This window comes from Bubalus bubalis, chromosome 4 (assembly GCF_019923935.1).
Source record: "Bubalus bubalis isolate 160015118507 breed Murrah chromosome 4, NDDB_SH_1, whole genome shotgun sequence".
In the NCBI taxonomy this organism is placed as follows: Eukaryota; Metazoa; Chordata; class Mammalia; order Artiodactyla; family Bovidae; genus Bubalus; species Bubalus bubalis.
In genome coordinates, this window is record NC_059160.1 from 64,092,233 (window position 1) to 64,119,284 (window position 27,052).

The following is a 27,052-nucleotide window of genomic DNA, read 5'->3' on the forward strand; positions in this document are numbered from 1 at the left end:
GGCCCACGCCCTCCGCCCGCCCGGCAGCCAGCGCTGCGCCGGGCCTCGCTCCCCGTGCGTCCTGCGGGGGCGGAGGCGCGGAGAGGCGGCAAGCGCAGCCGGGGAGGGGTGGGGGGGCAGAGGCACAGACAGAGGCGCGGAGGCTCGGAGAGAGGAGACGTGGAGGGAGGGACGGAGCCCGGACAGCGGCGGACACGGCCTCGCGCGCGGGGAAGAGCGCAGCGCGCACCAGGCGCTGAGTGCCGGGCACTGAGAAAGGCACCCCGGGTGGTATCCAGCCGTCCATGCACAGAGCTGCCTCCCCCACAGCCGAGCAGCCGCCGGGCGGAGGGGACAGCGCCCGCCGGACCCCGCAGCCCAGACTCAAGTTAGTGGGCAAAGGGAAGCGGCGGGGAGTGGAGATGGGTGGAGCTGGACTTGGGAGAGGGGTCCGGAGGGCGGAGGTCGAGGAGAGGACGAGGGGAAGCGGGACGGGGGTGGGGGGTGGAGACTGACGGAAAGGGGGTGCGTCTTCGAATTAGGGGGCCCTGGGAGCAGACAGAGATCTGATGCAACTGGAAAGACTAGAGAAAGAATAGTACCTAATTCTCCATCGCTGTTTATTTTGGGGGCATGACCTGGCATGTGAGCCCCCTGCAAAGAATGTGGGGGCTCCCAGGCGGCAGGGGAAGCCTTGGGGCTCTAGCTGACAATAGTGCCGGCGGAGGGCCGCTCAGCTGGCTCAGCGCGTCATTGGTACCGAGCGCGCGGCTCCGGGATCCGGGATAAGCCGGCGCCTTTGAACCAAGAGAGCATCAGAGGAGCTTTGCAGAAGCGGGGCAAGCCTTAGGCGTCTGTTCATTTCTGTAGCTTTATTTACAGAGTGGGGAGGGGAGTTTCGATGTGCAACCCCTCCCTCAAGAGGCCTTGAATCGCTCCCCCACAACACTTGAAGATGTGGGTGGAAAAATGAAGGAGAGAAGGGTAGGCGGGAGGCCCCCCCGGAGGTTTTCGCCCACAGACGCTACCACTGTGGGAGTGTGTGGGGGCGGACCGGGCCCCAGAGCAGAACAATTGAGGCACCCCTCCTCTCCCCGGTGCCTGAGCTGAAGGGATGGCTCTACCTATGGAGCAGGTGGGAAGGTCACTGCTGGGAGAGGGACCAACTGAGGGCCCCTGGGCAGTCTGGAAGGTAGGGGAGGTCCTGGGGAGAGAGAGCAAGAAGGTGCAAAGAATGCCTAAGCCGTGGGAAAAGCTGAGCAGGGGTGGGAAAAGGGAGCAGAGGATGGATGGTCTGCCTGGCTCACAGTGAGAAAGGGCAGGGGAAGGGGCCACACCTCTCCTGCTCAGCCACATGAGCAGGATGCCACCAGGGAATAAAGCTGGCCAGCAGTGGTCCTAGTTTCCCCTGTAGGGAGGACAAGGGTCCTATGTTCACCTCAGCGTGGACATTAACTTTGTATTGTTAAGACTGCTAGGTGTGTAGGGTGGAAGGTGAGGATGGTGTTCTGGAAGAGACATTGGTCCAGCTAATCCAGGGGTGTACTGACTGGCCTCATACTCATGGTCTCCTTGCCCGAGATCACAAAAGTAAAAGCTGAGGATGGGGGAGCTTGGAGCCTTTGACTCCCACAAAGACCAGTCTGGCTTATGGTACTTCTAGCCAGTCTGGGATAGCACTGAGCAGTGGCTGGTTCGCCTAGTCTGTGCTCAAGTCTCAGCAGAGAGAGCATTCAAAAGAGGGGAAGAGAAGCAGGCAGGAAAGAGAAGACAATTGTGAGGGTGGGTTGGTACCCAGCAGGGAACTTGCACTGACTGCCCCCCCCAACCTTGTGCGCCTCCTTCCCAGGCCCAGTTCCCGAGCCATGGCCCTGCCTCGGACCCTGGGGGAGCTGCAGCTGTACCGGGTCCTGCAGCGCGCCAACCTTCTTTCCTACTACGAGACCTTCATCCAGCAGGGAGGGGACGACGTGCAGCAGCTGTGCGAGGCGGGGGAGGAGGAGTTCCTGGAGATCATGGCGCTCGTGGGCATGGCCACTAAGCCCCTCCACGTCCGACGCCTGCAGAAGGCACTGAGAGAGTGGGCCACCAACCCAGGGCTTTTCAGCCAGCCCGTGCCTGCAGTGCCTGTCTCCAGCATCCCACTCTTCAAGATCTCTGAGACGGCGGGGACCCGGAAAGGGAGCATGAGCAATGGGCATGGCAGCCCGGGGGAAAAGGCGGGCAGTGCCCGCAGTTTTAGCCCCAAGAGCCCCCTTGAACTTGGAGAGAAGCTGTCACCATTGCCTGGGGGACCTGGGGCGGGGGACCCCCGGATCTGGCCAGGCCGAAGCACTCCAGAGTCCGATGTCGGGGCAGGAGGAGAAGAGGAGGCTGGCTCACCCCCATTTTCCCCACCAGCAGGGGGAGGCGGCCCTGAGGGGACTGGGGCTGGGGGGCTGGCAGCAGCTGGGACTGGGGGTGGTCCGGATCGACTGGAGCCAGAGATGGTGCGCATGGTGGTGGAGAGCGTGGAGAGGATCTTCCGAAGCTTCCCAAGAGGGGATGCTGGGGAGGTGACATCCCTGCTGAAGCTGAACAAGAAGCTGGCACGGAGCGTGGGCCACATCTTTGAGATGGACGATAATGACAGCCAGAAGGAAGAGGAGATCCGCAAATACAGCATCATCTATGGCCGCTTTGACTCCAAGCGGCGGGAGGGCAAGCAGCTCAGCCTGCACGAGGTGAGGACCCCAGCCTGCCAGGATTGCCTGGGACATCTAGAGCTTGACCTGCTTACCTCTGAGAATCCTCACATTTGGCGAGTCTGTTTCATTGCCCCATAACCAGGACCCCAAGTCCTGATCCCCTCCTCCACCAACCCCAGCTGCTGCTGTGCCTCCCTGCTCAACTGAGGGGGATGCAGACACACAGGCAAAAGCCCAACTGTCCAGTTCCATGCCACCCAGGACCCCACAGGATTGGAGGAGGCCCCTGGCATTCATAGGAAGCTCTGGGTGCTGCCCTCTGTCTTCCTCCCCCAGGAAACTCCTGGTAGTGTCAGAAACCCAACCAAGCATCTGATGGATGGTCTCATTTGTCTGATGGAGAAGGGGAGGGAGGAGGTCTGGGCAAGGTAGTGGGTGAGTCAGGATTCTGACTGCTCTGGTGGTCCTCTTCACAGCTGACCATCAACGAGGCTGCTGCCCAGTTCTGCATGAGGGACAACACCCTCTTACTGCGGAGGGTGGAACTCTTCTCCCTGTCCCGCCAAGTGGCCCGAGAGAGCACCTACCTGTCCTCCTTGAAGGGTTCCAGGTGAGACCCCCTTCTCTAGGTTCTTCCTCGATCAGATTTCTGTGCCTAGGAGCTGGGTCACATCCTGCCTTCCCGTTCAGGTGCCTCTCATCCTGCTTCCAACCTGCCTTGCTTTGACCAAGTCCACATGTGTGAGGTCCGGCCCCTTTTCCACTTGTCTGAGGTCTGGCCCCCCTCCCATCCATCTCAGACCCCCTCGCCCCCTGCAGGAATGGCACCTAAGCTGGATACACCTGCTTAGCTAGACTCTTTCCAGATTCTGGAAACAATGCATTTTAGATTCTGTGTCTGCCACGTGTCTCTCCCCAGCCTCACTGTCCTTGTTCCTCTCAATCTTTGCAGGCTCCACCCTGAAGAACTGGGAGGCCCCCCACTGAAGAAACTGAAACAAGAGGTGGGTTTTCCAGGGCAAACATCGGGGGTTAGGGCAGCCGTCCCCAGCCCACTCCCTTCCCAGTCCTCATTTCCTTATTTGGGGCATCCACAGGTTGGGGAACAAAGTCACTCTGAAATCCAGCAGCCTCCTCCCGGCCCTGAATCCTATGCTCCCCCATTCCGCCCCAGCCTGGAGGAGGACAGCGCCAGTCTGTCTGGGGAGAGCCTGGATGGGCACTTGCAGGGTGAGTATGCATCACAGCCCTTCTTACTGTGGGGGTAGAGGGCACGGGAGGAGGGCACCAGGAGGCAACTGCCTGGAGTGGGTTTGGGAGGCCTGGCCGGATAGGGGCCAGTGGACCTGGGCCTATGGGCCTGGCTGTGTGGTTGAGGGTGGGGGTTCTGTTGCTGTGGCCCCTTACCTGACCCGTGCCCATGCCCGCAGCTGTGGGGTCATGTCCAAGGCTGACGCCGCCCCCTGCTGACCTGCCTCTGGCATTGCCAGCCCACGGGCTGTGGAGCCGCCACATCCTGCAGCAGACACTGATGGATGAGGGGCTGCGGCTAGCCCGCCTCGTCTCCCATGACCGCGTGGGCCGCCTCAGCCCCTGTGTGCCTGCGAAGCCGCCTCTCGCAGGTGAGGCAGCCAGCAGTGCTGTCCCCAAGCACCCCACTGCCCAGGTCCTACACAGCAATCCTGGTGTCCTGGGGCCAGCTGGGAGGAGGAGGGCAGGATGGTGGGGCTCCAGCCAGCCAGGCCTTTAGTTGCGGAGGAGGGACCCTGCAGGGCTATTCCCAGTAGTGAGAGTCCAACCCCTAATCTGTGAGGGGGGAACTAGGGGAGCAGGGAGACAGAATGGGGGACAAAGGGGAGCAGGAAGAGGAGAGCCACCAAGAATGGAAGCTTGGCTGGAAGTTGTGCCAATGCAAGAGGGTGGAGCAGGCGAGGAGCTGGAGTCGGGTTGCCAGCTTGGAATTGGAAAAGCCCAAAGGAGAAGGGGGATGCTTTGTGTGTGGATGGGGAGGGGGGCAGGCAAGTAGGCCGGCAGAGAGGGCCGGGCATCGGCTGGGCTGAGAGTGACGCAGCAGACAAAGCCACCAACCCTAGCTTGGTATTTTTAAACTGTGCGTGGGTGGGAAGTGGGGGTGGGGACTGAAAGAGGGGGGCTCTTCTTGGAGGAGGAGCTGGGAGGCCGACTTCCTGTGTTCCCCCTGTTTGGGCTTCTAAGAAACTTGGGGGGCCCGGCAAGGTGGGTGGGGCCTGGGAGGAGGCCAGGGAAGAGTGGGGGTGGCAGAGCCTGGGAAGGGGGGGAGGGGGAGAGGTCAGAGCCAAGCCGCCCCCACAGCTCCGACAGAACCAGAAATTCCAGCAGAATGGAGGCGGGAGAGACAGAGAAGGAGAGACACACACACAGAGAAACATAGAGCTATACACAGCCAGAAAGAGTAGGGGGCGCACACGCTTGGGTATGGAACCCCTGCCCCACCCCGGACAGGAAGTGGGCTGGAGTCAGTAAACCAAGCTTATCCTCGCAGCCTTCTCTGCCCCTGCCTCTGTGTTCAGCCACCTCTATGTGCAACATCCACCCCACAGCCACCTGACCTGGCCCTTCTCCCTGCAGAGTTCGAGGAGGGGCTTCTGGACCGATGCCCGGCCCCAGGACCGCATCCTGCACTGGTGGAAGGTCGGAGGAACAGCGTGAAAGTGGAGGCTGAGGCCAGCCGGCAGTGAGGGGCGGACTGGCGTCCTCAGACCCCAGGCTTCTGGCTCATACAGACCCCTCTACTCTCACCCTGGCTTCTAGTCACGACCCTGGATCCTTCCCCTGCCCTTCTCCTCCCTCCCCCACTGCCCCATGGGCATAGGACTATGGGGCTTCAAGCAATAACGAGCAGGGGCCTGGCCAGAGGACACAGGGAGGGAGCATGGCGCCCCCTCCCCCTTGCCTAGAGCAAGGAGGCGAGAACTCTGCCCCCCAGGGCACTTGGGGTCCCCCTTCCCCTACACAGCACACTCCCATTCTCTCTAGTTTGAACCAGTGACATGAGCAGTTGGACTCAGTTTGGACATGGGGGAAAGGGGGACTTCTCTGGGAGGGTCCAGCAGCTAAAAATAGAAACATTTTCCCCCAGATCTGGGGGCCTCGGAACACTGGACATGCTCCTCCCCCTCTACCCCCCCATTTTTGTGCTTCTAGTTTGTTTTTTTAATTTAACAAGTGCTGCAGTTTGCCCCCTGACCCCCATCTCCCCCCCCAAGTCCTCAGCGTTCTCTCCTTCTTGCCCTCTGTAGGGGGTGTGGGGTCCCCTTCACCGGCCCCCTCGGGAGGCCTGGGTGGACTCAGGGTCTCCCTCAGCTGGGGGCTGGGCCGCAGCACCTGTCTGAGCAGTTAGAGCGTCTTTCTTTTCAGATCGTGTACAGTAGATTATTTATTTTGTTATTTTGAAATAAAATTTATTTTATGGCTTAGGATCTCTGACCCCCAAGATGGAGAAAGGTTGGCATGGGGTGGGAAGGTGGAGGGAAGCTGGCAGTGGGTGGGGGAAATAGAAAAGAAGCAGCAGGTAGGGCCCCCAGTACATCAAGGGGACCACACACCTGAGTCTGGACCCCAAATTCACACTCTGCCTCTGGGCAGGACTGGGGGTGGGGAGCCACCAAAGCTACAGCCTGATACGCAGATGTCGCAGCCACATAGACCCACGTGGGCACAATCACACCCAGAACTGAGTACATTTGGGTTAGCATACGTCCGAGAGGCCAGCATACTTGCTGGGGCCTTGTGTGCAGTATCTCATACTTGCTAACTTGTGTTGTCACACAGGCAAAGTCAGAGACATCAATGTTCTATGAAGCCATACAACTAACGTGTGACATCCATATATTAACATGTCCCAAGTGCACGCGCTTTCACCTGGCTGTACACAGACTCAGCCCTTGTACTTCTGCACAATCTCACACATGTATCCTGAAGTCTCCAGCTGACTGACAAGAATCCGGAGCTGGTTGGGACTTTTTTTTTAATCTGGGCAAAAGCCACATCTGTTACCAAATGTACAGACCCCACCCCACCTCCCTCCCAGGGTCTCCTGAACTGCTTCCCATCTCTCCAGGGCTGGGGCCTAAGCCCATACCGCCATCCTCAGTCTGTGGAACAGATGTGTGTGTGCGTGCGTGTTTCCACCTGTGAGTGGTGAGCCCTGGCTTGGGGCAGGCGGAGAAATCCCCCTCTTGCCCGCACCTGTGCTCTTGTCCAGCCCTCTTCCTGCTGAGTGCCATCTTCCAAGGAGAGCTCTGTATGTGGGTGTGTGTGTGTGTGTGTGTGTGTGCGTGCACACGCACACACATGCGTGCGCGCTGCCTGTGCAGTCATGTTGGGGCGTGTCTCACTTGGAACCTGAATTTCCCTTCCACTATCTGGAAGGGAGAGGGCAGGGGTGTGTTGGAAGGGAAGGAGTAGGTATGTTCCACCCAGTGTACCTTCTCCTGGCAGTCTTTTCCTCCTGAGCAGGGAGTGGGTGGGGAGAGGAGGACACACCCTCCCTCTCTGCTGTTGGGCAGGAGCAGGGGCAGGTGCCCAGAGCAGGCCCGTGGGGGCAGGAGAGCGGTCTCTCTGGGCTCCGTCTCCAGCTGGGATCACCAACTGGGGTTAGCTCTTAGGTCCAGGTGGGACATTGAGATCCCAGACTGCCCGTAGGGGGAGGGCTGCAGGAGGGGTTGGGGTCCCAAGGACCCTCCCCCTGACTCCCCTTGTCCCTCCAAGAGAAGCTTGGTAAGGTCCTGTTCAGTGGGAGGCAACAAGGGCGGGAACATGTCTTCACGGACCCTGCAGGGAGGAAGTGGAGAAGCAGTGGGATAGGCATGGTACCCACACCTCAACCCCCCACCCAGCCTCCACCCCCAGGCTGACACTCACCAGGTGCCTTGAGGGAACCCTCCCACCGGCTGGTTCAGGCAGCTGTCTTCTGCCATGGTCACATCTGAGCAGAGCAAGGGCTCAGGGCTGGACACAGCATGATCCTGAGGTGGGCACGGCAGCAGGCCCCTGCCAGCCCCAGAGAAGTAAATGAGGTGGTGGTGGGGGTCAGGGTGGGGTTGAGGCTGGGAATGAATGAGGAGCTTGAGCTCAGGATGGGGGCGGGGGTGGTCACTTACTGCGGGTGAGGTTGGTCAAAGGGCAGGCTCATCTGGCTCAGGTTGGGAGGCATCGGCAGGTGGGGTCTGGAAGCAGGAAAAGGAGGGCACAGTCAAAGGAAAGCTGGACCAGGGCAGCTGTTGCAAAGTCAAGCCCATTGAGTAAGGAAACTATTTCCAGTTCCTCATCCTGATGGCATCACCCTGGGCAAGTCATTTCTACCTGTGAGTTTGGTCCTCTTCTCTGTATAAATGTTATTATATGCACTGGGGACTGGAGCAGGGGACAGAGGAAGGATAGATTAGCTAATTTCTGAACTCTGCTGGTTCTAAGATCCCACCTCTACCTCAGCTCCTATGGGGGGAAGATGTCCTGCTTTGACTGAGAGTCAGTAAACACCTGAGTGCTACCTGGAGAACAAAAATGTCTATTCCACTTCCAGGCCAGAAAGATAAATATATACAAATCAAGGTAACAGAAAAAGGACAGTAGGTTTCAGAGGCAGGAGAGAGAATACTAATACTTGCATAGCTCTTACCAGGAGCTGGGTTCTATGTTTAGATTTATACATACTACTAACTCAAATTAACCTTCACAATAATCCTGTGAAGCAGGCATTATTATCATCATTATTCCATTTTACAGATGAGGCATTAGAGTTAAGTAACTTGCCCAAAGTCAGCAAGTGGTGGAGCTGGAATTTGAACTCGGATCTTAACTATTAACACCTCAATGGAGTGGACAGAAGAGACACAGGCGTTGGCTTTGTGCCACCCCTTTCTCATTGAAGAGCCTCTCTTCACAAATACAAGTGCCAATCCCCACTGCAGGGGGTGACCCAACCCATTCCCCAGAGGTGACCCCACTTACTCCTGGAAGGCTGGCAACATATTGACTGATTCTTCCCGGGGGAGGGCTGGATATGAGGGGATGGAGTGAGAGCGTGGTGGGTACACTTGGGGCCTAGGGAAAGAAAGCAGACTCCTGAGGCCAGCCCTTCTCCTGGACACTCCCAACCCCCTACCCAGGAATCCTGGGGCTTCCCTGGGGGCTCAATGGTAAAGAATCCACCTGCCAATGCAGGAGACATGGGTTTGATTCCTGTTGCAAGAAGATCCCACGTGCCGTGGAACAACTAAACCTGTGCACCACAACTATTGAGCCTATGCTCTAGAGCCCAGAAGCTGCAACTGCTGAAGCCCATTAGCCCTAGAGCCCACGCTCTGCAACAAGAGAAGTCACTGCCATGAGAAACCTGCGCACCGCAACTAAAGAGTAGCCCCCACTCGCCTCAACTAGAGAAAAAGCCTGCACAGCAAGGAAGACCCAGCAGAGCCAAAAATAAAATAGGTTTTTAAAATTCTATTTTTAAAAGAAAGTTGGGGGATCCCTTTCAAGCAAAGGAAATTCCCTACTTCAACCCCCAGTGCCAACTCTCCCCATGCCCGTGCTGAATGCCTGCTGGCACAGACCACTCCCAGTTCTATCTCTCAAGCTTCTTACACCATATCTGGGCCGAGCTGCAGGTTCATGGAGGAGTCAGGGGCCATTCCAAGATCGTAAGAGGGCACCATGGTAGGCATTTGGGGCTCTGGGGTGGGAAGTGGCTGGTCCCTGGAGGAGGGGAGGAGGCATGTGTGACTGACCAGGGGTTGATGCCACACTTCCTGCTTACAAATAAGTATCAACCCTGCCCTCCATCCACACCAGCACACTCACCTTTCCACAGTCATCTTGATTGTAGCTGGGACATAACCCCTGCCATCCTTACCCATCTGCTCAGCTATTGTGGGGAGGAAAGGAGAGCCATGGAATGCTTCCGGGTTAGGGAGGAAGGGAGCTGGAAAAGGTGAGCATGGATGATGGGCAGGGTCCAGAAGCAGGGAAATGACAATGGAGGAAGAAGTCAGGGATGACACACAGCAGGTGGGGTGGGGGCAACCAGGAGCAGGGAGGAGGCGGACCACAGAAGGAGTCAGAGCTGCCAGCCCCGGCTCACAGCTCACGTTTGTAGTGGCTCCGGAAAGCCTCATCCTTGGGTTTCTTGGGGTAGAGGTTTTTGAGCTGAGCGAGGTCCCGGATTCGGTCCCCAAGTGAGCGAATGGACAGGTCTTTGGCAGAGAATGGCTGAATATTCTCTATCTGTGGGGAGCCTACATAAGGAATGAGGCCATGAGTCCCCTCTGTCCAGACTTACTTCCCCTTCCCCAACGTACCCCGATGGTTGGACTCATTCTCAATCTACCAAGGTAAGGAGAGGAGGAGCTGGTGTGAGGGTCCCACCAGTCCCCATTCCCACCAAACTCCAAGTGAGAAGGTAGAAGTTTAGGCCACAGAAGGAAGAAGAGAAGTTGAACCTAAGGAAGAACTTCCTGAAGATCACGGTTGGCATCAAAGAAGGCCAGGACCTTTCTCAGAAGAACCCCTGAGGGCACAGGCACAGAGACAGAGGACTGGCTGGGGTGACCTCACCATCCTGGCCTCGGATGACGTGGGCAATGGTGATGCCCCCAATCTCTGAGTCACTGAACCGAAGGAGGAAGGTTCCATCAGGCTCGTTGAGAAGAAGGCTAGTGACGTACTGTTTGCTGATGAAGCCAATGATCAACCTGGCCAGGATGAAGGAGAGGTTGTGGGTGGGGGCGTAGTGTGTGGAGCAGGATCTGGAGGCCCAGATCCTCAGGTTACCTGGAGCAGGGACTCACCGGTCTGACCAGTAGCTCCGGAGACAGCGTTTGGTGAGATCCAGGACACCATCAAACCACTGCCAAAAGGTGAAGCCACGACCCAGCAGGATCTCCTGTGGGGAGAGGGGAGCCAGTGTGAGCACGAGAGGGCCAGAGCGGGAGTCTGGCTAGGCCAGCCACTGGGCTGTGAGTACCGACACAACAGAGTCACAGGACTGAGGGACCACCCTGCACCTGAGACCCCATCAACGACAATGGCCGCACTCAAGCTTCCCGTGTGCCAGGCACTAGTCCAAGCTCTTGCCATAAATTACTGTATCCGATCTTTACACATCTATGGATGAAGATCCCATGAGTATCCCATCTTACAGACGAAGAAATGAAAGCCTAGAAAGATCAAATAACTTGCTTCTTATACAACCAGTGAAAAGCAGAGCTGGGATTTAGTCCAGGAAGTCTGGGCTGGGCCCCCTCATAACCACTGTGCTCCACCCCCTCCTGAATGAGGCCTGGCGGAAGTGGTGTCCAGAGAAGGCAGCTTGCAGGATGTAAGTGTCCTGTTCCCTTTGCTAACACATCCTCTGGTCGTGTGGGCTTTTCTTTCTTCCTTTTTATAAAAAGAGATCAGTACATGACAGCATTGACTCAGCTGGTCTTGAACCAAGACACTCAGACCTCCATTTTTCCCTGTTTTTGTAACAGATCCAGTCCTGAGCCACCTTATTTTGGGGGCAGTAAAATGTGGTAGCTAAAAGCAAGAGTCAGAAATATGGCCTCACTTACTGGGAGGCCTTGGAGAAACTACTTAACATCTCTGAGCCGGTTCATCCTCTATAAAATGGGTGTAATAGTACCTACCTTAAAGAGCTGTTGTGATGATTAAGTGAGATAGAATATATATAGTACTCAAGTACAGTCTGGCATATCCTAAGCTGTCAACGCATGGTCGCTGGTGTTATTGCATTTGTCCCTGTGGGATTTTGTCCTGGTTTTTACAATAAGAACTATTTTCCCAATGGGTCAAAGTCATTTTGAATCAAAGCTGTGTTTACACACAGTCTGGGTGAGTCATGCAAATCACTAGCAAAAGGGAAGACAGAGGGCCCCCAGACAAAAACTAGGGGGATGCCAGAGAGCCAAGGGGTTTTCCTGCCTGGGCCAGGGCAGAGGCCCTCCTGATGAACATGGCAGGGCACTGTGAAAATCCTAACGGTTGGTCCCTGGGCAGAGGTTGGGGAGGCCCTGAGTGCCCCAGGGATGAAGAGCTTGGGGGCGGGAGGTCCAAAGGGCAAGGGAATGACCTTGTTGAACTGTGACCAGGACACAGAACGGTGCTGGAAGGCCTCCATACTGAGGCTGTTGTCACTGAAGATCTTCTGGGCCAGGAAGAGGAAGTGCTCTGGGAGTAATCCCCGGTTGGTCCCCACTTCAGCCATGAACTTGAGGTTCAGAGTTTCACACATCTTCTCCCAGGGCACCCGCTCAGCCACCACAAAGGGCACGCGGTCCTGGGGGGGGAGGGGAGAAGGTGAGGGAGCCTCAGGCTGACATAGCCATTCCTCCTCAGAAGGGCCTGCATCCTCCCCCTCTCCCCAAGACTGTCCCTCCCCAGCCTTGTCCCCCTGAGTCTGCCCAAGAAAAATGGTGCTCTTCCAACAGTAGTCTAAGTGCCACCACAGAATCGGTGTTAAGATTGGCACGAAAGGAGGTCAGAAGGACAGAAACAAAGTCTATGAGAAGGAGTTATGGTCACTCTCATGTGGACATACCAGCTACCCCACCAGCCTGCACCCACCCCCCAGGTTATAGCCCCTCCTCCCCCCAACTCCGGGTCTTGTCTCACCATCTCAGAGAAGGCATTGTCCCACAGGATGGTGGCTTTGGCGTTATTGTCTTGGTTGCCATGGACGATGACCACCAGGGGCAGGGACAGGGCCTGAAGCGGGTGAGGAAAGGGAACTCTTGGTACTGGGGGACAAGGGGCCTCTGCAGAGGGCTGGCTCTGAGGATGCCCGGAAGCTCCTGAACTCCCACCACACAGTTAAAATTTCGTGGTGTGTGAACGAGTGCTTTCTGAAGCTGAATTATGGCCTCCCTGCTGAGACGTGGTGAGGAGTCAGTGCTATGGAGTCAGACCTCCAGGTTTCAAATACCAGCTCCAACATTCAGGAGCTGTGTGACCCAGGCTAAGTACTCAATTTCTGTGTTTCAGTGTTCTCATCTGTAAAACGAGGCTAGTAAGAATAACTCCCTCATAATGTTAACTGTGCAAACCCTGTGTGTGTGTGCATGCGTATGACTTAAAACAGTGCCCTGGTCTAAGAAAAGTGCTTCAATGCCTTAGCCATTGGCATGGCTAAGGAAAATAGTTCTTATTGCAAAAACTGGGACACAGTCCCACAGGGCCATATGCACACCGTCATTCCCTGGAGTGTGCACTTGAGTTCTCATCCTCCCCACTCCCCCTGGAGCCCCAACATGCGTGAACCCCAGACCCACAGGGTACAGGGCATTCATGAGGAATGAGGATCCAGGCCTCCGTGTGTGGCCGGGGCACCTGGGACCCAAGCTCACCTGGAGCTGGATGGGGAGTTTGTTAGGGCCAAGTGTGAGGCTGGTGGAGAAGAGCACAGCGCACTTCTCCTCTGTGACAGACTCGGTGCCCTTCCGCTCACACCGCTTGATTTTCTTCAGAAGCTGGGGGAGGGGGTGAGAGCAAGGAGGATGAAGGCAGAAACTGCTTCTCCTGGGCTCCCCACACCCTCTCGAGGACACTTGCCTGGCCTGAGGACGCCCACCCACTGCTCCCCAAAGGCCTCTCACCAGGTTCTTGAACAGCGCAGAGCAGCAGTTCCCAGGAATGCTGTTCTCCAGGGGCACGGTGTTGTTGATGATTTCTCCGGTGCTTTCTCTGCCAGGGCAAGTCAAAGAGGGGCTCATCCCGATTGGCCCAGGAGTGGCAGGAGCTTGAGTCCACAGGTGAATGGCCTAAACTATTGGTCCCTAATCTCTATCACCCTACTTGGGTTCTTGAGGGAGAAACCCCCATCTTAGCCAAATCAGGACGCTTCCACCCCATTCCAGCACTGGTGGGTCCCTCCCCTTCCTCTCGCTTGACTGTTATACAGAGCCCCCATATCCCATGGCCCTCCCGCCCCGTCATCACCCAGCCCCCTTCGCTGTGCCGGTCTCTCAGGCCCTCTCCAGCCCCAGCTTACGCTCCAGCTCCGGGCCCCTGGGGCATGCTCAGCTCCCTCGCCTGCTTCTCCGTGACCATGTCAGCCCTGACCAGCGGAGGCTTGGCTGGGGCCCCCAGGAACCTCAGGCCCAGCAGGAATCGAACTCCAGCCTGGAACTTGGTCTGAGTCTTCAGAACCTGGGGGGGCTGCTTTTCCACCAGGAAAGAGCTGGGAGGAGTAAGGAAGACACAGGGAAGTGAACAGCTGGGTTCCTCTGGGCGTCACTGCCCCCTCCCCACAACTCTGACCCTCCTGCTTCCTTGGGGTCTGCTCTCCACCAGGCAGAGGGGCTCATACCTGGTGACAAGTGTGCGCAGGACTTCATCTAGTCGGCTAATCAGCGCTGCCCGGGTCTTGGGATCAAGCTCCCCACCAGCTGCCCCCACCTCCTGCTGCAGCTGGGAATAAATGTCCACCAGGCTCTCACACCTGGGGCCAGGACTGTGGTCAGGGGGCGCAGTCTTCCAGCCTGCTCCCGGCCCAGACCGCCCCTCACCCCTCAACCCAGGAAGAAAGCAGGATAGTGTGTGTGGAGGGTTGGGGATGAGCAGTGGGTGTGACAGCAAGGCACTGGGGCTGAAGGGGTGGTGGGACGCGCCTTGGCTCTGGGGCAAGGTTCCCGCTTAGTGCCTGGAAGCTCTGTTGAAATGAGCTGCCCTTTCCCCAGGGGTCTGATACCCAGGTCCGAGGCCAGCACGCATGATGCTTTTGCGCATATTGAAAGATGCCCTGCCCAATAAACGAAAAGGACTTCCCAGCCCTCTGGGCATGGAGCTCGAAGAGAAAAGTATAGATCGGAGGAATGCCTGCTCATGCCGGGTCAGCCTGGTGCACATGTGCAAGACATGACCTGAACAACAGTCTGGGTGGCTCTGCTGGAACTGGCTTCTTCAAGTCTTGGCCCACCCCGAGACCCTCTGGCCTGGTTTCTCTCTCTCACACCTCCAGCAGGGAGAGCAGGTGTCCACCCCCAGCGCATCCCGCTTCCCTGTCAGCCCTTCCCCACCTCTCTTGTAGTGGAGCCAGGCTCTCCTCAAAGGGTGCGCCATTCCCTGCCAGCTGCTGTTGCCGCTTCCATATCTGGATCCTCTTCAGCACCAGAGCCTGAGCAGCTTCCAGCTCACCAACAGTCTCCTGCAGCAGTGTGACCAGGGCCTGTGGGCAGGTGGGGCTTGAGCCGGAGCCACACGCTTCCTCTTTGCCCAGCTCTGGAGGGTAAGCCTCCCCTTCTCACCTCTCAGAGGTCTACTCACCATCCCTCCACAGATCTGAGACCCTCAAAGTCTGCACTTTGAGCTCAGTCTCCACGTCTCAGTCCATTACTCACCTCACTTGGCCCAGTCCCGTTGGTAGGCGTTTCTATCAAGCTGTGCAAAGACACTGAGGGTAGGGGCAAAAATCGGGGTGCAGATAGATTTAAGAGGTTCAATCAGGGTTGAGATCCAAGAGGGGGTCACTCCCACACACTCCCCAGAATCCCACCTTGGCCAGCCTCAGCTCCAGGCTGCAGGGCCTCCCGGAGAAGGCGGGTCTCCCCCACCCGGTGCTGCAGCCTCCGTAGGACTGTGTTAAACTTGAGTTCCTCCTGCTTCCAGTGGAAGGACATTGGCAGGTGGTGGAACTGCAAGGAAGGACAGGCGACAGGTGAGACACTCTGTCCATCCCTTTTCACTCAGCCTCCACTCCCTAAAGGGGTGCCCACTGCCGTGCTCTGCAGAAAACAGACCACTTCCCTTATCTCACTCCTTTCTCTTCCTTGACAGTTCTTCCTGACATTTTGGAGTCTTCTGGAGATAACAGATCTGTATCACTTGCCCCAGACCCCTCACTACCCTCAGTTCCTCATTGGAAGCTTCTCTGAGCTTAACTTGGGGCTCACTCTGACCCCAGGAACCTCCTTTGATCATCTTGGACCTAGAACACTGAGCTTTTCCTGAAGTTCAAATCCCTTCTAGTTTCTCATGGCTCAGGCTAAAGTTCCCAGGGGTTGAGTTGGGGTGGGAGGTGGGGTATCACAATACCTGCTCCATAACAGCTTTTTTTTCACCTTGAAGTATGTGTCTGCAAGTGGCCACCAGCTTCAGGGGGTCCCTCTGATAAATGGTCTAGAAATGAAGAGTGGTAGATGGGGTTAGCCTTGCTCTTACCCATGTCATTCTCCCTCACCAATCCCCCTTCCCATTCACACATGAACTAAAAGGCCGCACAATCATAGACTCCAGAAGTTTGCATGCATTTGCATGCTTTTAGAATCTAATTTGCCTGCTAGCTAACAGCTAACCAGAGGAATACCAATTCCCTTCCAGCATCCAATGCTCACCCCAGCTCCAGGCCCCACCCTGGCCCTGTCCCCTCTCTCCTGCCCCCACCTCCAGAGTGCTGATGTGTTGCAAGATGGTGTTCCCCTCCCCCTGCTCTCCGGCTGAGGCCTGAAGGCGCTGGACAGTGGCAGAAAGTAGGGCGCTGGCCATGTTGCAGCAGAAGGTGTCTGAGCCGACAAGGAATTCCCTGCAGGAAGATCAGGATGAGGCCACCTCAGGTCAGGGCTTCCTCGACTCTACTGCCCCTTCACCCCACAGCAAACAGCTCAGCAGCTCCTTCCTCCTCTTATCCTCCATCCAGGCCCTCCGTAGTCCTCAGCTGTGCCCCTTGTTCCCCAATTTTCCAGCTGTTGTGGGTGGTGCCCTTGCCCCAGCTCTGACCTCCCTCCTCTTTGGCTCAGGTTCCTAAGGGGGTGAGGAACTCCACATGTCAACACGCCGTAGTCTGGTTGATGCGGTACAGACTCCCGGCTAAATCTGAACCACTGCATGTACAATAATGAGTCCCAAGTCTCAAAATGGGATGAAGAAAACCTAATGAGAAGGAAGGTAGGTGGGGGAGGCCCTGGGGGACTGATAGGGGGGCAGCCAGGACTCACCAGGGCTGGTTCTCCAGCCAGTCACCCAGGAGATGCCGCAGGTGTTGAGGAAAGTCGACATAGAGCCGCTGCAGTTTTTCTGGGGGCATTTTGGAGACCAGACCCCACAGAGACATGATCTGGGGTTTGGAGGGTGCCTGAAGAAAAAGAGGGCTTCCCTGGTAGTTCAGAAAGTAAAGAATCTGCCTGCAATGCAGGAGACCTGGGTTTGATTCCTGGGTCAGAAAGATCTCCTAGAGAAAGGAATGGCAAAGCCACCCTAGTATTCTTGCCTGAAGAATTCCACAGACAGAGGAGCTTGGTGGACTACAGTGCATGCGGTTGTGAGACTCGGACATGACTGAGCAACTGACATTAACACTGAAGAAAAAGAACAAGGTTATTTGGAAGTTGACCTTTGCGGGCAGCCAAGGACCTCCCAGGAGAAGGCAATGGCACCCCACTCCAGTACTTTTGCCTAGAAAATCCCATGGACGGAGGAGCCTGGTAGGCTGCAGTCCATGGGGTCGCTAGAGTTGGACACGACTGAGCGACTTCACTTTCACTTTTCATTTTCATGCATTGGAGAAGGAAATGGCTAACCCACTCCAGTGTTCTTGCCTGGAGAATCCCAGGGACGGGAAGCCTGGTTGGCTGCCACCTATAGGGTCGCACAGAGTCGGACACGACTAAAGCGATGCAGCAGCAGCAACAGCAGCAAGGACCTCCCATAGACAGCCCTTTCAGAGACCATTAGCACCACAACTCTCAGCCAGACTATATCAAACCAGGAACCTCTTTGGCCAAAGCCCGAAACAAGGTATTTTCTTCAACAGTAGACATGGGGGTAATGGAGTGGGAAGAGCTGAGCTGCAGCCAGTTGGGGTAGGGGGGAGGGTAAGAGACAGGGGCAATGGGGCAGTAGGGAAAACTCTCTGAGAGAAGGCAGAGAATGTGGGTTGTAGCTCTGATTCTGTTGGCAGGAAACCTCCCCTTGGTACTTCTCTGGTGATCCAGTGGCTAAGACTCCATGCTGCCAATGAAGGGAACAAATCCCTGATCAGGGAACTAAGATCCCACATGACCTGTGGCATGGTCAAAAGATTTTAAAAACAAATAAACAAAAAGAAACCTCCCCTCCGTGGACCTCAATCTTCTCATCTATAAAATATGAGGCTTGGGTAAAGTATGAACTTTCCAAATTTTTTAAAGAAGTAGACTGTTTTAGCCAGTTATGTAAAATTGGAATTTCTCTGTTGAAATCAAGTGTGGTAGACCTGGAATTCTACCACTTCTTGCTTCCCTCTCTCCACCTCTGGACCCCAAAGGTGTCCCTGGAGAAATCCCTCAAAATTCCAGGGTTCCATGAAACAATCTGAAAACTGCCTGGCTAGATGAGGAAGAAGAAGATGGTAGAGTAATAATAGCTATTATTCATTAAGCACTTATTATGTACGGGGCATTACACTGAGTGCCTTACCTCACTAGAATCTTGCAACAATTTTTAAAATATAAAATCATCCCGTCACAGGTAGAGAAACTGAGCTCAAGGAGGTTCTCCAACTTGCCAAGGCCACACTGCAAGCGATCTGAACCCAAGTGGGGATAAACCACCACTCTGTGCCCTTGGGATCCCTTCCGGATCCAGATCTCATAATCCCAAGAGGAGGGGGGCATGGGAGGAGAACTGAAGAAGAGGAGATGGAGCAAGAGGAAGAGTAGAGAGAACTCAGGAAGGAGAAAAAGTGAGGTTAATTAGCCTTCAGAGAAAAGCAAAAAAGAGGGGCGGGGAGGCTAGAGGACTACAAGGAAGAGAAGGAAAGGGGGCAAGAGGCAAGGAGGTAGGAGAATAGGGAGGGGGTGGTTGCCTCCCCATCTAGGTGGACTGCAGGGTGGAGTGGGTAAACCAGTGGTTCCCCAGGGGTCTCTCAGTTCATGTTTCTCAAAACGTCCCTCTTCCCAGAGATGACAGAAAGGATGGGGGTGGAAACTCCCTAGGTCTCCCTCAACCCAGTTAGCCCCAAGTTCTCCTGCAGCACGTTAGCTTCTCCCTTCTCCCAGGACTCCCAAAGGAATAGAGAACAGAGAGGCCCCTTTTCTGGAGATCCGTGCTCCTCCCCAGTTCCTATATACCCCTGACCTCTCTTCTCCCAAAGGCAGAATCCTCCCCCTCCTGCTCAGGGTCCTCTCATAGACCTTTCTCTACACCCACCTTGGGGTGGGGCACCTTTTGGTTTGTGTTTCAAACTCAAGGGAGGACTCCATTCCTCTCTTCCCTCTTTCTCTCCTGTTTCTCAGTGTACTCAGACCTTTGACCTCTATCTCTACCCTACTGGACCGAGGTGATCCCTAAGTCAGAGGCAGCTCCCCTTTCCTCCATATCCCATAGATTAGGAAGAGTGACCAGCTTCCTGGCATGGCCCTGCCTTCAAATCTCCCCTACTCCATCCTCCGACAGCGAGGGGCCAGACTTTCCCCCACTCCCACCCAATAACCAGGCTGGCTCAATCGGCCTGCCAGGCCAGGGGCATCTTCTGCTGTAAGCCCCCTTGAACACCGACAGGGAGGGAGGAGCCACGGCCTGGGGGGGCGGAGCCCGCGTTCCCTTCCCCATGGGGAAGGGAAGTTCAGGATCTTCCTCAGCCCCGCTTCGTGGCCTAAACTTCACCTCAACCCCCGAGATTCCTGAGCCCTCTGACCGTGGGACCACAGGATCAGAAGTCAGAAGAGCTGCTCGGAGTTGCCCAGTGTGTGTGCGGGGGCGGGGGCGGGGAGGGGCGCGGGGAGGCGGAGCCAGTTAGGCACCAGGAGGGTTAACTCCATGACGCCGCCGGGCCAAGCGTGGAGCAGTTTTGAGGGGGAAATTCCCCCTCCTCTGGGGCACCATGAGGTTCTACTTCTGGGACACGCTCACCCCCTGGCCACACCCTTGAAGAGGAACCTTTGTGGGGGGCCCGGATAGGGGTCTGTGGAGGACCCACTGACCCCTGCCATCAGTTTTCTATAGGGAGGGGCGGCCACTTCCCCCCAACCCAGAGGGCAGAGGGGCACCTCCTTGCCCTCCTTCCCCAGCCTTAACACGTCCCTGGATTGCGGGGGATGGGGTGTGTGGAAAAAGTGACCCATGTTGGGGAGGAGCGGGGCAAGTGCTGGGCCTGTACCCACTCCAGATTCCTCTGATATTTCGAAACTGCCGAAACTCAGTAACACCAGCCACCAGCCCCAGCTGAAACAATTTCTTAGGGACCATCCATTCTGCCCAGGCAGGATCCTGAAGAGCACTCCCCTCCTCCCCCCACATTGGTAGTCAGAGGCCCCCCACCCTCCCTCCTTGGAGGCATCCCCTCACCTTGGCAACCCCTCTGTTGTCGTCTCCCTCTCTCAGCCGGCTCTGCCAGGCCCCATGGGTCTGTAGCTCTGTCCAGCGGGTTCAGGACTGGCCCTGCTAGCACCCCTCCTCCACCACCACCACCAAAAAGAAAACACACACACACACACACAATCCTCTCCCAGCCTCCCTCTTCAGTGTAAGCAGTGGCTGCCCCAGCCCTCTGTTTCCGGCTTCTCCGACTACCCAGGTCCCTCCCTGGAGCTCTGACGACACAGAGAAGAGAAAGTGGGCTGGAGGAGGAAGAGGAAGAAAGTGGGGTGAGCATGTGTGCCTCTGGTATGGAGTAGGGGAGCATCGGCTGGGAGGGGGAGCCAGGACTGGGGCTTGGGGGCCCCTGGCACCATGCTGGAGGAAAGGCTGATCCCCACTTACTCTGCCCCCCTTCAAAAACAATCAACTTTTCTCCAGAAAGTCACCTAATATCAAGCAGAGACATGCCACCCCAAACTACAGCTCCCATACTCAAACTCTTGCAAGGGCCGGGGGTTTGGGCTCAAGAGGGACTGGGCTCCCCCCTCCTCGCCCCGGGGTGGGGGGCGCCTCTGAAAAAAGAAATCCCTCTGGCCCTGCGCTCCCTCCAGTGGAAGACCCTGAAAGCGGCAGGGAGCTGGGACTCCTCGGTCCCCCTCCCTGCTGGGTGGGGAACGCCCTAGAGGTCTCGTGACCCACTGATGGGAGGGACTGGGGGAGGGGGCCGCGAAGCTCACAATCCTGTAGGCCTCCAGGGGTGCCTGGGACTGAAAATCCTTTCTGCCACCTCCTCATGGGGTACTACTCCGGAGACCCAGGTAGGAGCCAGTGGCAAGCTGGAGTTGCTGCCTGTAGGTTCCTAAGGGACAAGTTTGAATATGAATCTGCTGTGCAACCTTGGCAAAGTTCCTATCTGTTTCTGGGGTAAACACAGAGAGACACACCCAGAAATAAACGTGCATGTACACAACTTCCCCAGCCAGAAGGACACTCCCTCCCACACACACACATGCTTACACACACGCACAGGCAGGCTCACAGACATGTCAGCACTCAGAGCCACATGCAGTCACAAAGGGACACACACTCACACGCACAAGGCTTGCTCAGCTTCTGAGTCATCTTTGTCACTACTGGATGGTTTTTGAAGCTTTGGCTGGAGGAAAAGCTGGAGGAGGCCAAGGGAACTTCAAGCCCCCAACCTGAGAGACGAGTATGGAGAAAGGGTGGTCTCTGAGGAGAGGGGGAAGGTGGGAGGCGGTTTCTACTCCCCTCCTCTTTCCCCAAACAGGGCTGGGCTCAGGGGCCAAAGCCAGGCTTATGCTGCCCCCTGGTGTCCCAACTGATTCCCAGAACCTGGCTCCTCCCCCTCCCATCCACGTGGATGGGCAAGTATGTGCAGGTTGGAGTGCCCAGCTAGGCAGAGGGTAGGAGTTAAGAACTTGGCCCCTGGAGACAGGCTGCATGGGTTCAGGTCCTGCCAACAGTGCTAGCTGCACAACTCTGGGCTGTTTACTATTTGTGCTTCAGTTTTGTTGTCTGTAAAATGGAGCAAATAATAGCCTTAACTTACAAAGTTGTGAGAGTGAAATGCAATAATACATGCGAATGATGCCTGGTACACAGTAAACGTTAGACATTATTTTATTGTCCCAGAACTAGCCAGGCAGGAGAAAGACAGAAGAGTCTCTATCTTACATAGGATCCCCAGATTTGAGGGTAATATTAATGCCACAAAGGCAGAGGCTGTTGGAGGTGTGTGCTTGTATATTTATTGTGTCTGTAAGGCAGCCAGTTGGAGCAGAGGGAGAGCTGGGGTGGAGATGGCAGGCGGGAACCCTGTCCTTGGGTTTATACAGCTGGCAGTGCTGCGATCGATCACAATGTGTGCACAAAAGCGCTCACAACACATGCATTCTGTGTGCACTCCAGGGCACCCACTCTGCCTGCTGACATCCAGAGACAGTGACTAAACTCAGGCCTTGCCACCTAAGGGTCTCCAGAGGGCCACATCCCCCAGAACTTTGGCAAGAGGAGAGGAGGCATGAACTCGAGTCTTTAACTTTGACTGCTTTGGGGGATAGGAAGGTGAGAAACACATACAAGTAGTAAAACGATATTTATTATAATCTTCTCTAACTGATTGCACAGATGGGGAGACTGTGATGTCATCAGAGGACTTACAGGCATATCTGATGTGGGTCAAACTCCACTTAAAAGCTTTGTGACTGTGTGTCAACCTCTCAAACGGAGACAAGGATTGTGCCCACTTGACACGGCCTAGGCCAGGGTGAGGTGCTGAGTGTGCTGAGTTGGAGGAGGTGCTCACCTTCAGGTCATATAAGTGTGGAGTTGGCTAGACTACTGGTAACGACACCCCCACTTGCATGACCCTGAGAGTTGGTTCCTTGCTTGCCTCACCCTCCTCCGGGCCCTGCCATCCCACCAGTGGCTGTGAAGAATGCAGGAGGAAAAGCAGAGAAAAAAGAATGTTGCAGTCTGGGAACTGCAGGTTGCAACCCAACAGTGAGTCACGAAATCAATCAGGTGAGTGTATTTTTTTGCTGAGGCAGGGAGTTAACCAACCAAAGGAATTCACTCTGTCAGACTACCGAAGGCTAGAAGCCCAAGATCAGTGTGTTGGCAGGGTTGGTCCTCTATGAGAACTGAGAGGACTCGTTCCAGGCCTCTCTCCTTGGCCTGTGGATAGCCATCTTCCTGTTCATGTGGTAATCTCCCTGCATGCAAGTCTGTCTCCAAATTTCCCCTCTCTATTGCCAAGCCACATAGGATCCTGTTCCAAGACCAGAGGTCGAACCCAGGGCCCCGGCAATGAAAGCACTGAGTCCTAACTACTGGACTGCCAGCGAATTCACAAATTTCCCCTTTTTCTAAAGACACCAGTCATATTGGATTAGGGCCCACCCTAAAAACTTCCTCTGTAAAGACCCTATATCTGAATAAGGTCACATTCTGAGGGACTGAGGGTACCTCCTATGAATATGAATTTTTGAGGGATATGTGATTTCAACATACTAATATATAAATTTTTGAGAGGCAGAGTTCAACCCATCACAGTGAGCCTTGACCACCACTATTTAAAAACAAAGTAGAATACAACAGAAAATACCAGAATGCATGACACAAAGTAAGGATAAGTAGTGTCTAATGAAGTTTGTTTCACTTTATATATTGATTTGAGTTCTAGGTCTTGATGGAAAAGATACTTTTCAGTGCTGGTTGTGGTCAGAAACAAAGCGCCATTTGGGTGTTGGTAACCATCACACAGGGCTTCACTGGTGGCTCAGTGATAAAGAATCCACCTGCCAATGCAGGAGACACAGGTTCAATCCCTGGGTCAGGAAGATACCCTGGAGAAGGGAACGGCAACCCACTCCAGTATTCTTGCCTGGGAAATCCCACGGACAGAGGAGACTTGTGGGCTATAGTCCATGGGGTGGCAAAAGAGTTGGACATAAAAAAAAAGAGAGAGACATGATTTAGCGACCAGACAATAACTATCACATATCACTTTGTATTGCTTTTTAATTATCATATGGGTACATCCTTCTCTGACAAGGAAATAAGCTCCTGGAGGGGCATGTATCATCCTGTAAATGCTGCTATGCAGCTAGAAAAAAACAACAGTTAATCCTTGCTAGTCAATACAAAGACTACCATTTACCTCGTGTTTACTGTGTACCTGGGGTGGACTGTTTTACATATACTCTCTTATATGAGGACTAAACTTAGTGATGGATTAATGGCAGGGGCTTAGTACATTTCACAGCCAAGATGAATGCAGGCCACATTCAGGAGCACTGGACAGCAGCCTGGGATTTGTAGGTGGGGGACTGAGGGATCGGAGGAAAAGTTCACACAAGTGTGGGAAGCGGCTTTGGGTCCCTAGGCAGCTGTCTCCCAAGCCTTTGCTCTTCCCCCCAAATTTCCATTCACCTTAATCCCAACTCACCATTTAGATTAGAGGAAACAGAGACTTGTCAGTTGGAAACTCCTCCAGTGTCCTGCTCCCTGACAATAGACATTTCATCAGCACCTGCACCCTCCCTGCAGGCTCGGAGGAGAACCTGTCTCTTCCCCTGCCGGAAAGGATGTTCCTCCATCTGTGCTCAGGACCTCACCTGCCTCCCCAGGCACTGTTCCAGTCATTGTCCCCTCCATCCTCCAAATCTCCAGCCTCTCATTCACTAATTATTTCAGGTCATTTTCTTTAGGTCACACCTCACAGCTTGCAGGATCTTAGTTCCCTAACTAGGGATTGAACCTGGGCCCTCAGCTGTGAAAGTGCCAAGTCCTAAGCACTGGACCACCAGGCAGTTCCTTATTATAGCTCTTAACCCTCAACATACAAACACATTCAAATCCCTCCACCTTTAAAAAAGTGAATTGAATTGGTAGCAAGCAATCCTCCCAAAATCTATGTCCAGTGCATTCAGTAATAATTTGTTGTGTGTCTGTTCTCAGGCTCTCATAGCCAAGACAGGGAGTCAGATTTGTTAACAATGGTATCTTACATCACAGCCCAGCATCATTAGGACTGTGACTCCAGTGAAGCACAGGGTTCCATGGGAGCACGTGGGAGGGGCACCTAAACTAGGTTAGGGGATAGATCAGGGAGGTGATGCCCAAACTGAATCTTTTTTTTTTCTTTTTAGAAACAGTTATTTTCCATCAACCAGATTTCCATCTTGTTGGAAGTTTGTGGACGTTCTACAAGTGTTTGGAAGAACAGCTTACGACCACTCAGTGGTGGTTCCTACCCATTCAGGCCTGAGCGGTGGGAGCCGCAGCAGACCAGTCTTCAGTGGGAGGCGGAGCACTCCAGTCTTCAGTGGGAGGCGGCGCATTCCAATCTTCAGTGGGAGGCGGAGCACTCCAGTCTTCAGTGGAAGGCAGAGCACTCTAGTCTTCAGTGGAAGGCGGAGCACTCCAGTCTTCAGTGGGAAACTGCTGAATAGGCACGGAAGGCGCCTGCACGCCTTGAGACCAGTCTGCCACCTCAGGCTGAGTAGCAGTGAACTCTGGAGCTGGAGCAGCCCATTTACCCTGAAATTCCTCCTTGGTCACAGCCTTCTCAGCTGCTGCCTGCTCTTCCTTTTCAATCTCTTCAGGATCTCTGTAGAAGTAGAGATCCGGCATGACCTCCCATGGGTGTTCTCGGGAGATGGTGCCATGCATGCGCAGAACTTTCCGGGCAAGCATCCACCACATCAGACCCACTGAGTGCGCTCCCTTTTTAGGATCTCAGAGTAAGATACATGAACTGAGAAAACAGAAAAGTCAAGTACTGCCTGAAGAGTTAGGAATATTGAAGAAGAGAAAAAAAAAAAGCTAATTTTTAAATGTTTTCACCTCTCCTTAAATAAGCTCTCATTCCTTAAAATCATACTTTTGTAGCAAGTATTACTATCCAACTCCACTCATTGGGCCAGAGACCCTTGTGGTGTTAGCAAAAAACTTGCCCCTTGTGTAGCACACTACCTACACTTGTGAGCTCATTGGCCAGCGGCCTCAACTCCAAGCTCTAACAGTGCAGACAAACTGAATCTTAAAGGGAAAAAAGAAGTTATTCAGACCAAAAACAAGAGGAGAGGTAAATCAGGAAGGGAGTCTAGCATGTGCAAAAGCATGGATGCTGTGGGAGCATGGTACCTTCTGGAAATGGGTAGTAGGTGGCAATGGGGAACAGCAGAGGATTTAGGGCAAGTGAGCAATATGATGAGATTTAGTAGAGAAACTACCCTGGTTGCAATGTGGAGAATGGATTTAAACAGTAAATCTGAAACCAGGAGAACTGTTCAGAAGGTTAATAATGATGAAGAAGGATACCATATGGAGGAGGAGGAGAAGTGAAGCATTGTGGAATCAACCTGGTTAGGAAGAGGAGTCAAGACAAGAGCCAGTGGGAAGGAAAGAATAGAGTCAAGGAACTGGAAGTCTCAACCAACCTAAAGATCAGACTTCCTGGGGGCAAGGGAAGGAAGAAATTGAAAGGTTGGCATGTGTGGTTAGAGACAAAGGGGTGAGATTCCCCTGAGCTCTCCTGGGAGGGTGTGGTAGAGGTTGTGGCTATGGGTGTGAGTGGCTATGGCAAAATGGAGGTGAGTCATTGGAGTTGAAGAGACCAGGGTGCCGCTGGCCTACCTGCATAAACATTGAAGCCACCTGGGTTTGCTAAAGACCTGAGGTGGCAAGGAAGACGGTGAATTAGATGCCATAGTCTTTCTTCAAGGAGAGTGGGCAAATGACCAGGACATCAGTGGATGGCGGCAAAAGTAATAACTAACATTTAATGAGAGTTTATGTGTTACTTCAGTTCCTGCTTTTTAAATCATCCGTACATTTTATCCTACAACAGTACTATGAATTAGAGCTATGTGCCCAGTGTGGTGAAGTGAAAGTCACTCAGTCAGGTCCCACTTTTTGTGACCCCAAGGACTATACAGTCCATGGAATTCTCCAGGCCAGAATACTGGAGTGGGTAGCTGTTCCCTTCTCCAGGGGATCTTCCTAACCCAGGGATCAAATCCAGGTCTCCCTCATTGCAGGCGGATTCTTTACCAGCTGAGCCACAAGGGAAGCCCAAGAACACTGGAGTGGGTAGCCTATCCCTTCTCTAGCTGATCTTCCCAACCCAGGAATCGAACCAGGGTCTCCTGCACTGCAGGCAGATTCTTTACCAACTGAGCTATCAGGGAAGCCAAGTCACTAGTCAAATGTGACTATTTAATTTTCATTAAAAAAAAAAACAAAACAAAACAGTTCTTGGGACTTCCCTCATAGTCCAGCAGCTAAGACTCCACGCTCCCAGTGCAGGGGGCCTAGGTTCCATCCCTGGTCAGGAAACTAGATGCCACATGCCACAACTAAACTTCCCGTGTTTCCCAACTAAGATCCAGCGCAACCACATACATGCATAAATAAACAAACATTAAAAAACAATCCCTCACATGTACTCGCCACATTTCAAACACTCAGCAGCCACGTATGGCTAGTGGCTACTGTATTAGCACAGACATGGGACATTTCCTTCCATCATCACAGAAAGTTCTGTTGGA

General features: G+C 54.5%; 2 protein-coding genes, 1 long non-coding RNA gene and 1 other non-coding gene across 13 annotated transcripts; 2 read left to right on the forward strand and 2 right to left on the reverse strand.

Annotated features, from left to right (window-relative positions):
• The first annotated feature begins 116 nt into the window (after nt 1-116).
• On the forward strand, nt 117-6,124 carry NAB2 (NGFI-A binding protein 2). Of its 2 annotated transcripts, XM_006077857.4 has the most exons (7): nt 118-367; nt 1,829-2,702; nt 3,143-3,276; nt 3,619-3,670; nt 3,764-3,896; nt 4,097-4,288; nt 5,274-6,124. In XM_006077857.4, exons 1-7 carry the CDS (start codon nt 285-287, stop codon nt 5,381-5,383), a joined length of 1,578 nt encoding a protein of 525 aa, XP_006077919.1. In that variant the 5' UTR covers nt 118-284; the 3' UTR covers nt 5,384-6,124. The 2 variants fall into 2 exon arrangements, with proteins under 2 accessions (XP_006077920.1, XP_006077919.1); XM_006077858.4 differs by lacking the exon at nt 4,097-4,288 and having other exon boundaries at nt 117-367.
• Nucleotides 6,064-20,150, reverse strand: STAT6 (signal transducer and activator of transcription 6). Of its 9 annotated transcripts, none has more exons than XM_025283776.3 (22): nt 19,962-20,149; nt 16,634-16,770; nt 16,083-16,221; nt 15,735-15,818; nt 15,196-15,334; nt 15,041-15,093; nt 14,720-14,868; nt 14,011-14,142; nt 13,693-13,881; nt 13,298-13,385; nt 13,049-13,171; nt 12,318-12,410; nt 11,776-11,982; nt 10,493-10,587; nt 10,260-10,396; nt 9,794-9,940; nt 9,507-9,570; nt 9,291-9,401; nt 8,658-8,750; nt 7,808-7,873; nt 7,569-7,706; nt 6,064-7,478 (listed from the first exon to the last, which is right to left on the reverse strand). In XM_025283776.3, exons 2-22 carry the CDS (start codon nt 16,747-16,749, stop codon nt 7,289-7,291), a joined length of 2,553 nt encoding a protein of 850 aa, XP_025139561.1. In that variant the 5' UTR covers nt 16,750-16,770; nt 19,962-20,149; the 3' UTR covers nt 6,064-7,288. The 9 variants fall into 9 exon arrangements, with proteins under 9 accessions (XP_025139561.1, XP_025139562.1, XP_044797456.1 ...); XM_025283777.3 differs by having other exon boundaries at nt 7,569-7,697; nt 19,962-20,148; XM_044941521.2 differs by lacking the exon at nt 9,291-9,401 and having other exon boundaries at nt 19,962-20,150.
• LOC102396058 lies at nt 20,123-25,115 on the forward strand. Its single transcript, XR_329251.3, has 3 exons — nt 20,123-20,260; nt 22,125-22,520; nt 24,650-25,115. It is a non-coding gene; the product is annotated as an uncharacterized LOC102396058 (long non-coding RNA).
• Nucleotides 25,116-25,383: 268 nt separating this feature from the next.
• Nucleotides 25,384-25,531, reverse strand: LOC112584798. The gene has a single exon (XR_003109196.1). It is a non-coding gene; the product is annotated as a small nucleolar RNA SNORA62/SNORA6 family (small nucleolar RNA).
• Nucleotides 25,532-27,052: the final 1,521 nt, after the last annotated feature.

Coding starts and splice junctions, on each gene's coding strand:
- NAB2 (XM_006077857.4), top strand. CDS start 285: ATGCACAGAGCTGCCTCCCCCACAGCCGAGCAGCCGCCGGGCGGAGGG. Junction 368..1,828: donor ACCCCGCAGCCCAGACTCAA/GTTAGTGGGCAA, acceptor CCTCCTTCCCAG/GCCCAGTTCCCGAGCCATGG. Junction 3,671..3,763: donor TGAAGAAACTGAAACAAGAG/GTGGGTTTTCCA, acceptor GGGCATCCACAG/GTTGGGGAACAAAGTCACTC.
- STAT6 (XM_025283776.3), bottom strand. CDS start 16,749: ATGTCTCTGTGGGGTCTGGTCTCCAAAATGCCCCCAGAAAAACTGCAG. Junction 15,819..16,082: donor AACACATCAGCACTCTGGAG/GTGGGGGCAGGA, acceptor CTTCATTTCTAG/ACCATTTATCAGAGGGACCC. Junction 7,707..7,807: donor TTTGACCAACCTCACCCGCA/GTAAGTGACCAC, acceptor TTACTTCTCTGG/GGCTGGCAGGGGCCTGCTGC.